Source organism: Dicentrarchus labrax, unplaced genomic scaffold, assembly GCF_905237075.1.
Source record: "Dicentrarchus labrax unplaced genomic scaffold, dlabrax2021, whole genome shotgun sequence".
Taxonomy (NCBI): Eukaryota; Metazoa; Chordata; class Actinopteri; family Moronidae; genus Dicentrarchus; species Dicentrarchus labrax.
Window position 1 is genome coordinate 2,775,059 of NW_026136703.1, and position 16,006 is coordinate 2,791,064.

General features: G+C 39.7%; 1 protein-coding gene and 1 long non-coding RNA gene across 2 annotated transcripts in view; both read right to left on the minus strand.

Moving 5' to 3' along the window:
- Window positions 1–16,006, minus strand: part of LOC127354591 (uncharacterized) — a 235,707-nt gene that overhangs the window by 158,290 nt on the left and 61,411 nt on the right. The window lies entirely within an intron of this gene.
- Window positions 8,106–16,006, minus strand: part of gabra2a (gamma-aminobutyric acid type A receptor subunit alpha2a) — a 46,190-nt gene continuing 38,289 nt past the window's right edge. Inside the window, exons 9-10 of the mRNA XM_051384039.1 lie at window positions 12,365–12,567; window positions 8,106–11,721 (exon numbers count right to left, since the gene is read on the minus strand). Of these exons, the coding sequence (XP_051239999.1) occupies window positions 11,419–11,721; window positions 12,365–12,567 (506 nt within the window). The 3' untranslated portion in view covers window positions 8,106–11,418. The remainder of the gene's footprint in view (window positions 11,722–12,364; window positions 12,568–16,006) is intronic.

Sequence of the window (16,006 nt, forward strand, 5' to 3'; positions counted from 1 at the left end):
CGGTTGGTTTCACTGTCAGCAGAGAGGATGAGTTGATGAGATGATATATTTCACGAAGAGATCAAACCATCTCTGAACTCTCATTAGTGTTCATCCTCACATGAAAGAGGAGGGAAAGAGCCTCGGGTTGCATTTTCACTAGGAGGATTTAAAAGAAAGACCAAACGAATTTCCCCACGTGGGATAATAAAGTTCATCCAAATCTGAATCTGTTGTATTTCTATGTGTGCGTACAGAATAGAAAATAATATAATGACATATAATGTATGACTATGCTTGTATTAGAAAACACAATTTACTCATTATGTTTTGGTTTTTATTGCCATACTGTAAAGTTCTTTGAGCCGCAGTACATGTATGTAAGGTGCTGTATAAATAGCTATTATTATATAACAATGACAAGACCAACATCAAGAACAACAATGACAATGATGACAACGATAACGACGCCGACAATAAAACTAATAATGATGAAGGTTCTGGGTTTGATCGCACCAGCCAGCTGAGGCCTTTCTGTGCCTGCAGAGTTTGTGGCTGGGGCCGAGGTGTCTCTGTGTGGAATTCACATGTTCTCCAGTGTCCTCCCACAGTCCTAAGACATGCAGTTTAATTGGTGGCTCTAAATTTGCCCCATGAGTGTCAATGGTCAGTCCTGTGAAGGACTGAACCCCTGTAAAGAATAAGGTTATAGATGATAGATGGGTAATATTTCGTGGCACAATATAGCAAAATATAATTGAAAATGAGCTTTAAGCTAACTCTGGTCTAATAGGCCTAAATCAAATAAACATTTCTATTTAATAGTGTACATGGTCCTTTGCAAATAAATAAATGGAATATAAAATATAATTCTTTCAGCCTTCTATTGATTATGATATGTCAATCCCTTATTTTAGTAAAAGTCTTGAGCACTTATAGGGAACCATCCTCCCACTCAACTTATCATCTGACCCTATTAAAAAAAGCTCTGGTCGCAATGCGTTGGTCATTTTGAATACATATTGCCATGTAAAATAAAGGCATTTTAAATAAGTACAAACCCTACAGTGTGCCTTGGATTGGTTTTGAAGGAGACTTGCATTTTTCTTTTCTTATTTTTTTTTCTTGCTTTTGCTACGTTTCAGTGGGGACGCTCTGAAATTTAGGGTTTAAGGACCTAAGGGCAAAGTTAAATGTGTGCTGCACCCATTGACCAAATCAGATCAACACATCGTTATGACTGTGATAGGTGGAGATACCTATCGATCAAGTAAACACACACATACTTCTTTTGTAATATCAGCTCTTTCTAATCGGCACCAAGAAACACATTAAAATAAACTAAATTAACTGTTGAGACCTAAACTTCCTGTGGGGGAAAAATATTATTCCTGTTGCCAAGCAACTGTATCAACTAATTGTTCATGCCTAAATAGCATGAAGAAGATGATACGAGAGAAACCAATTTCGAGAAATCCCACTTGCTTTTATCTTTTCATCAAGGCTTCCACTCTGTAGCATCAGCACTTGCGTTGATAGACCACACAGAGTTATACTTTTCCAGTTCTCATCCAATAAACTTTAAATCAAGTGTTTGGCTCGTATACATACAGTAATGTGTAATTGTGGTACACAATGTCCATGTGTATTATCATTGGTCTAGTTCCTGCAACAATACTTTAATTACTTCAAATAGCTAGTCATTTATTCTGATCTAGTTGTTAAAAGGAGCAGTCTGGTTTTATTTTAATTTTTCTTATTGTCAACAAATCCAACATTAACAATGTGCTAGTCCCTCTCTCCCTCTCTCAATACTCTCTGACTTCCCCACTGTGTCTCAGGCATTAGCTCCATGTCCATTGGTTCCTACTGAAAACACAAATGTAAAGCTTCATTTCTAAGTCTGAGTAAAACAAACTCACTGTCCTACAGTCCAGCATTAAAACCTATTTGTCGATACAGCAGCTTACCCGGCAGTTACACTTCTGCTAACAAGTGCCTTCTCTGCCACTAAGTCATGACCCCATGAGTCTTTATCTGACTGTCGCAGCAATGTGCTGCTGCTGTTCCTGACCTCTGATCTTATGTAGAATGTATGTGAAATACGTATCATTGCCAACTCCTGGTTGTCGGTACCCCAGAGTCATATCTACCATGGGGGTCCACCAGTGCGTGAAACAGTTGAGTTTGGTTAGGGTTTACAAGAACTACTTGTTTAGGATTACGAAAAGGTTGTAAATTACGTTACGTACCTGACTTAACGTATGTACATTACTTAGACATTGTTTACTTTTGGTTTCACAAAGGGCACCAACATTGATCTCCTGGGTTAAAGTCCTTTGTTTAAGCCATCCATCCACCCCACCATCTCCATATGTGGACTTTCTCCACAGCATGATAGTCTGAAGTGGAGGGCTACTGACCAAGCAGCAGTATCTGACAAATAGGGGGTGAGACCAGGTTGATATGTTGACTTAGAAGTTTGGTAATTAAGGAGCTAAAACTTTGCTAAGACTGCTGTATGGTCCTTTAAACTGATACAATCGGCCTTACTCACATGTTGTAAAATAATTATTCCCTTTTGTTCCCATCAGATCAAATTGTGAGATAACAGTGTGTTTGTATTTGCTATGGGTGCAGACAGTGCTGAGTCCCTTGTTGCTGACTGGGGCCGCAGACGGCCCAGAGGTGAGAGAGGTAAATTATTCATACATGATAAAACCATTGTGAACAGCATTTCCATCCCCCGGGCTATTGCTGTAGCTGTAATTATATTTTAGATCTGAGTGGCGCAGTGCTGCTGGGCATACAGAGTGCTGCTGGGTGGCATTTCACTTTACACCGAGAAGCTAATTGTGTCAGAGGTACAGTATGTGATAAGAGCAAGCCATTAGTGCTAATTACTTTGTTGAGTTCAAGAACAAAAGCCAGGTAATTAATGGGTATGTAATCTAGTGATGTGATATGAAAGAACACATTAAATCTGACATTTTTAATTCTAATTAGCCAATGCCTGCAATCATCCATATCTGATTTCTGTGACCTCAGCCTGTAAGAATTCATGTAAATTTTCTTTGTCTACAATAACTTCTCAGGGCACCCTGGTGGTCAGAATGTTCTGCAGCCCCATAACAACAAACTGTGATGCACTGTGTGTTCTGACACCGTTCTATCAGAACCAGCATTAACTGTTTCAGCAGTATGAGCTAGCTCGTCTGTTGGATCAGACCACATTGGCCAGCCTTCACTCCCCACGTGCATCAATGAGCCTTGACTGCCCATGACCCTGTCTCCGGTTCTTTTCCTTCCTTGGACCACTTTTGATAGGTACTGACCACTGCAGACCGGGAACACCTCACAAGAGCTGCAGGTTTGGAGATGGTCTGACCCAGTCGTCTAGCCATCACAATGTGGGCCTTGTCAAAGTTGCTCAAATCCTCACACTGCCCATTTTTCCTGCTTCTAACATCAACTCTGAGGACAGAATGTTCACTTGCTGCCTAATATATCCCACCCACTGACAGGAGCCATGATAATCAGATAATCAGTGTTATACACTTCACCTGTCAGCGCTCACAATGTTATAGCTGATCGGTGTAAGTAATCAAATAAGCATATTACAGAAAATGTTCAGCTATTCCTTTTAAGAGCTGGGCAAGGACACACAGAGGCCTGATCTACGATGGCTTTACATGACTGAAGACAGTCACGGCCCCACCTTTTCCTGTTTGAATTTTTGGGGTAATTTAACAAAGTCAAGAATGACCTTTCACACTTAGTTTTTGGTAAAAGCCTATTGGACAAATCTCATCCAACAGTTAAATCAGAATAATCAACTTTTATTTCTTTATTGAGGTCTTTCAATTGGTCTTATAAACATTCAGTTAATCCCATAAATGGCCTATGAGAATTCAATAATCTCTGCTAAACCCTTGAGTCTGCCAACACCTCACTAACTCTCTGTTTGACTTGTGTGCCACACTTGAGGTGTAAGTTCCCCTGACGTGTTGTCAGCTGCAGGCCGGCTGGCCAAGGCAGCAGCAGCCCTGGATGCAGAGGAGAGAGGCGGATGTGTTTGGGATAGAGCGGTGGGAGAGTCTGTGATGAGTACTGAGATGAGGGTGGACAGTTCTGGCCTCTAGCTACGGTCAGGCCCTTAGAAAGCTACTCCAGCTCAGAGATCAAGACTCCCCCGAAGGACAGAAGACTCACTGTGTGTGTGTGTGTGTGTGTGTGTGTGCGTGTGTGTGTGTGTGTGTGTTATTAAATGATTTGAATCATACTGACAGAAATAATGCCATGCTTACATGACAAGGGTTTGTGCAGTTATTAGTGTGTATGTTTGTAAAAAACATACAATACAATCATAAATAATTAGCTTTTATAATCTAATTTTGGTTAAAAGTGTGAAAGAACTGAATTATGAAATGACCTAGTGAACATTTTTCAATTGAAAAGATGTTTAAAAAAATGACTATGGTCACTAATTGGTTCAAAATTCTAAGTTTCTTCACCAACTATTTGAACACTTTGAACGTTCAAATATATAGATTTGCATTGGATTTTTCACATTCAAAATAATACAAATTCCTCAGTTGAAAGCCAGTAGAACATAACAACTCACACTGATCTTGAACCATAGTCTCCTGGAGGAAGTCATATCTTCAACACACTCATGCGTCACATCTTTCTACCTGACTATTGGCTATTGCTTTTTATACTGTGTTACCTGACACCCTAAAGCAATGCCACAAGTCCCTGTGCATATACCTTCAGAGTAGTTGCTGGTTGAAGCTGTAACCAATATGCCGAAGTACGTTCACACAGCATTTTAGCAGTGAGTTTAATGTCTCATGTTACCGCTGCTGGCTGTCATTTAGTGTGTAGTCATTGTGTTGTTTCATGAGTGATTCTGCTGGTATGCAAATCCAGCTGTGTGATTCCCTGTCGAGGATTGGTCCTTCTGGAGCTGAGACCGCCTACTTCCTGGTTGCTGTTCCCTGGGGTCTGTGATTGGTGTGGCTGTGATTCGACCGAACCTACCAATCAGGAGGCTTCAATCAACCAATCGATCAGTTCGCCTCGCTGTTGTTGCATACCCTTGTACTAGTTTAGAGAGAATTTAAAGTGCTTATTTCTTAGTATTGCCTGGCTGTTGTCTGAGTGGTTTCAGCCAGTGCTTTTGTAATCTTTGTGACTTGTTTAGTTTGTATAGTGTACCAAGAGTTGGACACTCATTGTTTGAGACCTCTTAAGTTGCAGAATAACTGCTAGTTTGTTTTTTGTTCACTAGTTTGTAAGCTTTTGGGTGCTGACCTCTTTTTGTTCTTTAGTGTCATTCAGTCATCTTCATTTTGTGTACTAATTATTTGTCAGCACCTGTATAGCCTCTTTTTGTTACATTTCCTTGTGCAAGCGCACTGTCCTTAGTTAATTACACACCTGATTTTAACCTGAACCGGTCAATTGTCGCATTCCATCTCATTTCCAATCCCAATTTCATGTTACTGCTCTCCAAAACGAGCCGGGTCGTAATACTTATTTGACATTGATGTACAGAATTTCTCCCATTATGATGTCCTGGAGGCTTCTTGTTGATAGCACAAAGCCGATATAGTTCAGTATTTATGACATTTTAAACCGATCAACTATAACATTGCGAGAAGTGAATGATTATCTGGTTATCATGGCTCCTGTCAGTGGGTGGGATGTATCAGGCAGCAAGTGAACATTTTGTCCTCAAAGTTGATGTTAGAAGCAGGAAAAATGGGCAGTGAGGATTTGAGCAACTTTGACAAGGGCCACATTGTGATGGCTAGACGACTTGGTCATTGCATCTCCAAACCTGCAGCTCTTGTGGGGTGTTCCCGGTCTGCAGAGGTCAGTACCAATCAAAAGTGGTCCAAGGAAGGAAAAGCAGTGAACCAGAGACAGGGTCATGGGCGGCCAATGCTGATTAATAAATGAAAGCTGTAATATGTAACATTTCCATATTAAAACTGTTTATCCAGTTTGAAGCCACATTTTTACCATATACTTGCTTTGCTTTTTAACTCTAGATTTGAACCAGATGAAGGATTTTAGTCATCGGACATCTGGATCTTAAATTACATCCTTTGTCTGCCCAACAGCATAGGAGAGGTAGTTATTTTTAAGGTGGGACTGCTTTATTCAGTGTTTTTAGTGGTTTTAATCAGCGGGTCTGTTTGTTTTGGAGAGGAGGAGATCTCTGTGGATCATTGGGCTCCCGGTAGAAACCTCCTGAACCATGAACACTGAAGGAATCCTAACTGGGAGAAGCTGACTGCAATGACGGCAATGGTGGTGAAGAGCACAACTCCTGTGAACCCATGCTACTTCACCTCATCATCAGACTTCGTCTTTTGATATTTTGATGTGAGACACCCCAGTGGCAGAAACTGCATATTGTACGTTTGAGTTGAATTGATGTCTTCCTGTAGACCACATTTTACCTACCTATAAAATATGAGAAATACCAAAACCGTATTGTCTCTCTGGCACCTTACAACTGAATAAATTATCAAAATGATTTAACAAATTTGTATTTGGTTGAAAAGAGGACAGTCAGACTGAATATCACCCAGTTTTCAACTAGAAATCAACGTTGAAATCCCAACTGGTGCTCATTGAGAATATGATCACATATATTTTGTCAGTCTTTATTTTTTATCCATAGCTGATGTGTGCAAAGCTTGTGGGGATTGAGTTTTAGAGTAAATGGGCCCAGTGAAAGGCTGGCCAGCAGTAGGGATAAGGTGACGGTGGTGCAGATCAAAGGGAGGTGGGCAGAGAGAAGGGTAAATGTGCTGATGTGCTGTGGATGCTGTGCTGGACCTGATTATAGCCTCTTCAGCAGCACTCGCCATTCAGCAGGACTCCACTCTCAGCAATGCTGTGGATCTACGCACTATAAGGATTTGGATGCCTCGTGGTCTGCTGACTGTGTATGTGTGTATTAAGGATATATGGGCACCTTTGTATGGAGTAAACCTGCACAGTGCAAGATTTTAGCCCCAGCAGCAACAAAGTGTAAAGATAGTGATGTTAGTTTATATGTATGAAATTTACTTGCCACTGGATGTTGCACTCAAGCACCAGCATCTCGGATGAAAACAATGGGCGATACAGCCAACCAGACTATATTGTCAAAACCAGTAATTTTACCTCGCAGATAATTGTAAAACACACTTCAAACTGGACAGAAACGCTTTGGTCAAACTAAACCCTTAATTTGAGTTAAATTAGAAAATAGCCACAAAACAGGACAATGTGGCTGCCATGTAATGTTAGCCAATCCATGGTGACAAATACACCAACAAAGTACAACTACTAAAAGTTCTTCTTTCTTCTAAGTGTCTGACAACATTTTGGGAAGGATCCCTACAGAGACAGACCTTTTGTTTAACCAGAAACAGCCATAATATCACTATCACTCTCCACTAGACACTGTAGACAAAAACGGTAATTTTACCTTGCATGCCATTTTAACCCGCTGGGGTCTGAGTCATTTTCTCCTCTTCTGGAGCCTTGACTCTTAATATATAAACGTGTACAAATTCATTACTGTAAAGCAAATTTAAGAAAAGTAATGTTTCAGCATAACCTGGGCTGAATATGTATGCTGCAATGATTTCACATGATACTATAAAACATAAGTCAAAAGAAAAAGTAAAATGAGAGTTAACGTAAAACTGTGTCACTCCGCCAAGCTTATCCCTCCATTTCTCAATTTCTGTTCATTAACAAAACTTTTGCAAATAGAATGAAACACCAAACAGAATAAAAAACACATATTCCACTGTATGCATAATGTGGGTAATGTAGATATAAAATCTGTGGTGTGCACATCACAGCCATTGCCAAGTGGGCGTGAAAGTAGGGACATGTCTTTAGTTGGCTTAGTATACCTCAGATAACTATCTTGAAACATTATTTAGTAACTCTCTGAAGGTCGCTTCTGTGTTGCAGTAGATTTCTAAATGCCAGAGTTCAGCACATCCTTGATGTAGTGCTCACATTAAGATGCATGAGGGGCCGGGCCGGCTATTTAAACAAACCACAGAGAGGATGCAATAGCAGCACAGAGTGACACTATAACACCACTGTATCTTTATATAGATGATAGTTGTTTGCTGCTTTATTATTGTTTAAAGTCTCATATATGTAACCTTCTAGAGAATTTTTTCTCCTTGTTTTAATTTTTATTTTTGCCCAGCTAAAAACAGGAAAACACTGAGATTTGTGTTCAGTGAATATCACAAGTTTGTATTAGTGGTCATATGAATCAGGAAGAGCTTCTTCGCTCGAACAATTAAATGAACACAAACAGGGTCAAAGTGTGCAAGAAGGAAAAAAATATTGATCTCTAGAACAATTTCTTATCTAAAAGATATCTAAGTGGAAAAGTGTGTTAAACAAAGCACAGGGTTTATATACATATATTTATATAAGAAATGTATATAACAAATATTTTTGGCAGAAAAAACAATTTTAAAATATTTCACACAGACTACACAAAATTCAATGAATGCAGTATTATCGACACAGTGTCCTCTTCTAAGGGGTAGTTGAGACTTTTAAATATGTATAGGTCCTTTGTTCCTGCTACATTGTATATAAAAAGATTACAATAAAACAAAAATTAATTTAAATAAACACAGACACTTGAAGACATTTTTTTTTTCATACACATATTGTCAACCATTTGTATCCAGTCAGAATGAATCTTCCACAGTGTGACACAGTCCGTTTGGTGAAGGAAGCAGAGTGGAAAAAAGCTGTACAAAAAGCTACAGAGTGAGCCACAAAGCACTGTGTAGCCCTGGAGGAGCAAGTTCTCAGCAAATATTCTGATGTGGTACAGTATAGATGTTAATGTGACAACCTCCTAGCCCAGACTACAGACTAGACCAGACTACTTCCTGCAAACTCATTGTTTTTGCCCAGAGATAATTGTTCGCTGTGAATTGACTGAGGAGCAATCAGATAACAGTGGGGAGGGTTTGGTTGATGTTTAGTGTTCTGATGATGACACCCAACAGTGCTGTATTTTCAGACTGAGTGGTGCTGACTCATTGCTTCTCAATTCCCTACTGCCTCTTGAATATAGAAGTTTATTAATGATGAAACTGTCAAGAGAGCCTAAAACTAATTTAAGTGCAATAAAATATTAGCAGAGAAACAAAGATTCATAAGCGTTTTGGCATGGTAAAATACAATTTGAGACCTTTTCTTGTTATTATGACTTCCATCAGTGTTACATCTTACAATTATATGAAAATTGTCACAGATTTATGAGAAAAGGATCCTCAGATAATTACTGTTATTGCTGTTGATTATGGACTGTGTTAAAGGAAATTACACTTTTTTGAAATTTACCTCCTGCCAGCTTGTTGATGTTCTCTCCAGAAAATACAGTGTGACAGCATTGGTTGTTGGTTGATACAGCAATAAAAACCATATGTATACCAGAGCAGGAAGGAGTATTCTTTTGCACAGCAAATAGAGTGGAGACTGATGAGGACAATGTTAACTTCATAACCAAGCTTGACACTTCATTTACTTTGAAGTCAAGGGAGTCCTAACTGATAGTAAAGATTCCAGCAAACTCAGATCCATGCAATATATCACTTTTTGAGGGTTCCAGCACCGTAGCAAAGATTTAACTGGGTGGAGCAGTTGTCAAGGAAGTCCTAAAAGTGCTCAAGATAAAGGAAAGTTTGAACATGACAGTTAAATGTTGCATTATGTTATTGTTACCTTTAACAACAATGAGCCTTTTATATCTACTGACACCATAGGTCACCTTCCATGGAGTCCACCATGTTGAACCATGTTTCTACAGTAGCCCAGACATACCAACCACTTACTGTAGATGGCGATTATCGCATGTTTTGCTGCCATTGTAGTTTATACTGTTTGTGGTTGGAAGGGGAGGGTCAAGCAATGGAGTTGCCATCTGCAAGCACACCACTAGATGCCACTAAATCCTACACTCTGGACCTTTAAGTACATATTTAAAGGACAATTCCGGCGCAAAATGAACCTGGCGGTTAATAACACAAGTGTACCGAGTTGGTCCGTTCTCTGGGATATGTTTTCATGATAATCGAATGTGACCAGCTTTAGCACAAACCGCTAATTACCTTATAACGCTAGTCAATGGGGCAACAGAGTAAAGTGAAAAGAAATCGCTATTTCTATACCACTAACAAGACTCAAAATAGGACCACACTTACACGGTAGCATAATGAGGGGCCCTACCTGTAAACCAAAGCATTGAGAACTTTGTAAGTGTACAGACAGTTTGTCCCTTTGCCCGGAAGAAAGCACTGAGCACATTAAAGAAGCACTCGTTGTCGATGTCTTCAAATTCGAATAATCCGCCATCTCTTTAGTGTGTATCCTGTGGAAGCACTAGTCTCTGTTGCGTTCAGTGCTTTCTTCCGGCAACAACGTTTCACGCGAGATTCACTTCACATCTCATCTCTCCGCCTGTATACGTGAACGCTACTGTTGTTCAAAACTATCTTTTTAATAAACTGTCTGTACACTTACAAAGTTCTCAATGCTTCGGTTTACAGGTAGGGGCCCTCATTATGCTACCGTGTAAGTAAAGTAAGTTAAAGTTTAGTTTACTGTTTAGCTTGAATACGAGATTGTGTGTGACCAGGGTTGAGTAAGTACGAGTATCCAGTACAGATAATGTACTTTTTACGACCATCATCGGGGTGAAATGTGTCAATATCCATACTGTAAATAGTTCTCTTATTATCGTTTGGAAAGCATTTTTCTGATAAATATAGCAACTTCCGATCAACCCATATCAATTTCAGGCTTACTTCCAGTTTAAGCACGACCTACGTTCAGTTTAAGCACTGCACATTCCATATAGGCGTACAAATGTAGTTGGTTGAACAGAACAGAGATAATGATGTACTTGCTCATCCTTAATTGTCAATATAAAAATATTGATTAGTGCAGCTTTAAACACTGATCATTTTCTAGTTTTGTTTTCTTATATCACTACATCCTGTCATAATTATAAAATTTGGAAGCCATGATTAGGAGGAAATGTCTTTTCTCTTTTTTCTTTTGAATGCAGTGAGAATGCAATATGTTTCCAAAAATGTGTGACCAACACTGATGCACAGCACTGAGGTTTCCTTTTCTCTCAGTAAGGGCTGCTGGAACTTAAAATATCCTGTTAACCTGGTAAAGATGTCTGGCTTACTTCTGTAATATAAGCTCTTAAGTGTATTTTAACCCAGTTACGATGTTTACCTACAACAATCCAAAACTGTAGTCAGCAACAGAGAAGGGAATTCTCCATACACATCAACAGCTTCTCACTGACAAAAATTAATACCAACAGATGTAGAAGTCCTGAATGGGCTGTGTGTCTGGAGTCTTTACAGTTCATTTGGAAGGATCCAGGTCTTTAATGACTGGTTCTCTGTTCAGGTAGGTGGCCCAGTAGACCAGGTTAAAGCTCCCAAAGAGCACAGGGAACATGATGCGGGAGATGCGGTCGATCTTACTAACGCTATTAAAAGTTTTCTTGTTCTGCTCGGGCTTCGTCTCTCCCATGGTCTTGTTGGGATCGCTCAGAGCACATTTGGAGATTGTGGGCAGCGTGGAGTCTTTTGTGATGTTTGGAGCGTAGTTAGCCACAGCTACAGCATAGGCGTTGTTCTTCTTCATGATGGACGCTTCCTTTTTCTGCAGGGAAAATGGCTCCATGTTAGAAAACTTTTGAAATAAACTAGTGCTTTACCAAGCCCAATTAATTTTGTGGTGCATGCAAGGTTTTGAGAATGGGCAGAAATATTGCATACTTGTACTTTTTACATGGTCAATGCCTATTTATCAACATTACTGTAAATGTGCCATTTAACTATAACCAAGAGGCACATTTTTATGATCTATTTCAATGACCGTAAACCAGACAACAAGAGAAGGCAATACTTGAAGCCATAGACTTCCGCTTCGACTAGCTTCGGTCTGTCAATGAAATTCATCATTTGAATACCTGCTTTTATATGAGATTTTAAGGTAGCTGTATCAGTTCATTAGAGAGCATTAACTGAACAGCAGCCACAACAGAACTGTTAAATGCAAGGAATCCACAGCATTTGACTACATGGTCTGCTTTACTTGTTCTGATCACTCAGTGTATTACCACTGGGCTGTACTTGCAGTCCTGTAAAACTAAGTTTGCCTATTTTTATACAGGTCGTTGATTTACTTCTCCCCTCTATAGTCTAGCATTACCAACGGATGAAGAAGGGTCTCTGTTAGTAGAAATAACTCCATACACAGTGACTGATCCTGTAAAGGTCTTTCTAGGTGTGTGAGGTTCTACCTTGTCATTGACAATGCTCTTTCCATCCCAGGCCCAGCCCCGCTTGGTGAAGTAGTTAACAGTAGCAAATTCAATGAGTGCAGAGAAGACGAAGGCATAGCAGACAGCGATGAACCAATCCATGGCAGTAGCATAGGCCACCTTGGGCAGTGAATTACGGGCACTAATACTCAGGGTTGTCATTGTGAGAACCGTAGTCACACCTGAAAAGAGAGGGCAAAAGCATATAGGAAAAAAAAAATCAGTATCAGAGAATATATTTAGTAAAAGGCAAACAGTAGAGGAAGGCTTTAACTCTTTTGATAAAACATTCACATACTGATACTAAACCTGTCACCCTGACTCCCTCAGGCAAATAATTTTCCAAATAATTTAGAATCCCTGATGGCCACTGAATGATTGATTGTCAGAACACACATCCCATATGCCAGGTGTTTTTTATGGCCTGATTTCAGAACAGCAGGCGCACTGGGAGAGGAAATAAGTACACAGGGTGGTAAATCACAAGATGCAGATGTTTGCAAGTACACATAGTTGTCCAAAAATACCTGCATTATGTTTTGCTTCTGGCATGAGATGGAAATTTCATAATAAAAAAAAAAATAGAAACGTGTCACAACTTTTCGTGTCATAAGGAAAAATGAGAAGGACATTTGGACATGGAGGACATTTGTCAAGTCTGAAGTCCTAGAGCCAGGGTCTACTCAATGTTTCTGCCTCTTTAAAAGGAAGTTTTTCCTTGCCGCTGTCGCCAAATGCTTACTCATGGTGGGAACTGTTGGGTCTCTGTAAATCATTTCATAAGGAGGATCTGGACAATCCCCCTCGACATGCCCCTGGAGGATGGAACAATATGTGATGAGGATATTGTGCGTGCAAACTTGTGGCTAGAAGGATGTACTAGAGGCTCTTGGAGTGTGCAAAACAGAAACTGAGATAAAAATGAATCACAAAGCCATTCACTCCATTAAAAATTAGACAAGGCATGCATCTCAAAGCATACACACCTTTGTACATAAATGAAAAGTGTCCTGAGATAACTTCTGTTATGAATTGGCGCTATACAAATAAAATTTGACTTGAAATTGAATTGAACTGAAAAAATAAGTTGTTCACCCTTCCGTTCCAAGTACAAAAGAGAAACTATGGTGACTCTGAAACACATGTAAAATGCAAATGACCCTTTCTAAAGCCAATTTTCCGTTTTGAGCTAGTGCAGAAACATGGCTATCTCGACAGAAGGCAACCCGCGCCATCTGTAGATAAAAATGGCAGATTCTAAGTTAACAAAAACACAATGATTCCTATATTCAGGTGGTTATACACTAACAGTTATGGATACTTATAAATGTTATATTCCTTTTCTGCCAATAGATCCTCCTAAATGTTTTCACACTGGACCTTAAGTCTTAATAAGAAACTAGAGGTGTCAATGGTTGAAAAGAGAAACATAAATTAGTGGGATGACTTCGTGATGCTCATCAGTGTAGGCCAAAAGTGTGGATATGACATGTGACCATTAATATATAAGCACACACATGCACACTGGCACGTACATTCTATTCGTGCTGCAGGTCATATTTTAAAGCTCTCTATCACACAGTGAACACGTCACTACCCACAGTAAGAGGATAATGTTCTTTCCTTTTGATGTTGCACACACACACACACACACACACACACACACACACACACACACACACACACACACACACACACACACACACACACACACACACACACACACACACAGGCGTGTAAAACCATGCACACACAAACTTCTTCCATATTTCATCCTGAAAAGTCAACATGTGCATTGTTTTTGTAATATTTGTCTTCATTTATGTACAAAGGTGTGTATGCTTTGAGATGCATGCCTTGTCTAATTTTTAATGGAGTGAATGGCTTTGTGATTCATTTTTATCTCAGTTTCTGTTTTGCACACTCCAAGAGCCTCTAGTACATCCTTCTAGCCACAAGTTTGCACGCACAATATCCTCATCACATATTGTTCCATCCTCCAGGGGCATGTCGAGGGGGATTGTCCATTTGTATTGTCTTTCAGAGGCCGTAGCAGGCTCCTATTAGAGCTAGAGTGAAGATACTGGTATCATATAGAACTAGATGACCTAATGCATCCATTGGTACCATGTCATGCTAGCATGTCGGGAAGGCGGTTAAATAATGCTCCATGGGTGAAAAACTGGTATAACTATTTTCAAAGGGATCCCTTGACCTCTGACCTCAAGATATCTGAACACAAATTGGTTCTATGGGTACCCATGGGTCTCCCTTTTGCAGACATGCCCACTTTAGGCTAATCCCATGCTGTTTTGGGGCATAAACCATGCTGTTTTTTTATTTGTGGTATAAATGTGTTATTTCCAGCTAATGTATTTGAAAATGTCAGCATATTGGGGTCCCTAAACAGTATTAGAATTGCATACATTAGGAATGACTGGAAAGCTTAGACACATCTTCATGCAACCCCTGCATAAATCAGTGCCCCTCTTGTGCCAGCCCAGTCAGAAAAGTCTGGAAACGCCTCTGACTCAAACCTTTCCTAATTTTCTTGAAATAGCAGAGTGTAGGAGGAATAGAAACAACAAGGTTATTGTCTTGTTTACAGCATTGTAAGGGCTTTCTCAAGAGTAGGCACTGGGATTGCACTAGGTTTGTGAAACTATAAAGTAATAAAGCAGCAGGTAATCAGGAGGAGAAGCTGGTTGATGTTGCTATCGGTGCCCTTTTCCTATGAAACTGGGAATATTTAAAACAGACTACTAGGGCACTTTGTCATTTAGTCCCCATGTCAAGATACATAGACACCTGACAACAAACCGACTTTTTAAAATTGACACCTCATGATGTAAGTCATATACAAAAGCATCCAAACGAATGGAAAGGAACTGAATCCAAATCATACCCAACAGCCTTAACAAATACCAAACATTAGTCTCATTAATTTCAGCCGGTATTTAGTGCAGGGATGATGTAATGAATTATGTCCCATTATGATGGTGGTGTTGTGCTCCTTAACAGCACTAAAATCCCAGTCTGCCATGGATCATACCCTGACCGTTAGCTGCAATACAAATTTTAAACTTGCTACAGTAAAATGGCTTCTGCCATGCGTTTCTTTGATGTTGTAAGAAGCAGTTGCAGATTAATTTCCTTGCTGAGTGGCACTTCAGGAATGAGGTGGAGACATCTTTTTATTCCCTTCCCCTGCCAACTGGGCCAGGGGAGTCGTATTAAAGCTATCTTGGCGAGCACAGAACTATCTACAAAAAAACAGAATGAGATTTATTTTGAAGGGGACATATTATGCTTTCCCTTAATTTCTCTCATAATGTTACAGTGTTGCTCAGTATATGAACATGTCGTTTCTGGAGGTCGCAGAAAGTTTTCTCAGTTGTGAAAGAAAGCTAAATATTCTCTGGTCTTCCCTTTGATGTCCTCCGTCTGCTCTTTCCTGATGAACAGATAGCCTTACTTGTTATTAAAGTAACCACTAACTTGCCCCTAACTGTAGCTGGTGTTAGCTGGTTAGCTCATGATGTGACTACAGTTCAGTTTGAAAAAAAGATTGAAAGTCAGTGTCCAGTGCTATAAATGGGCTACAATTTGTTCAACGTCAAA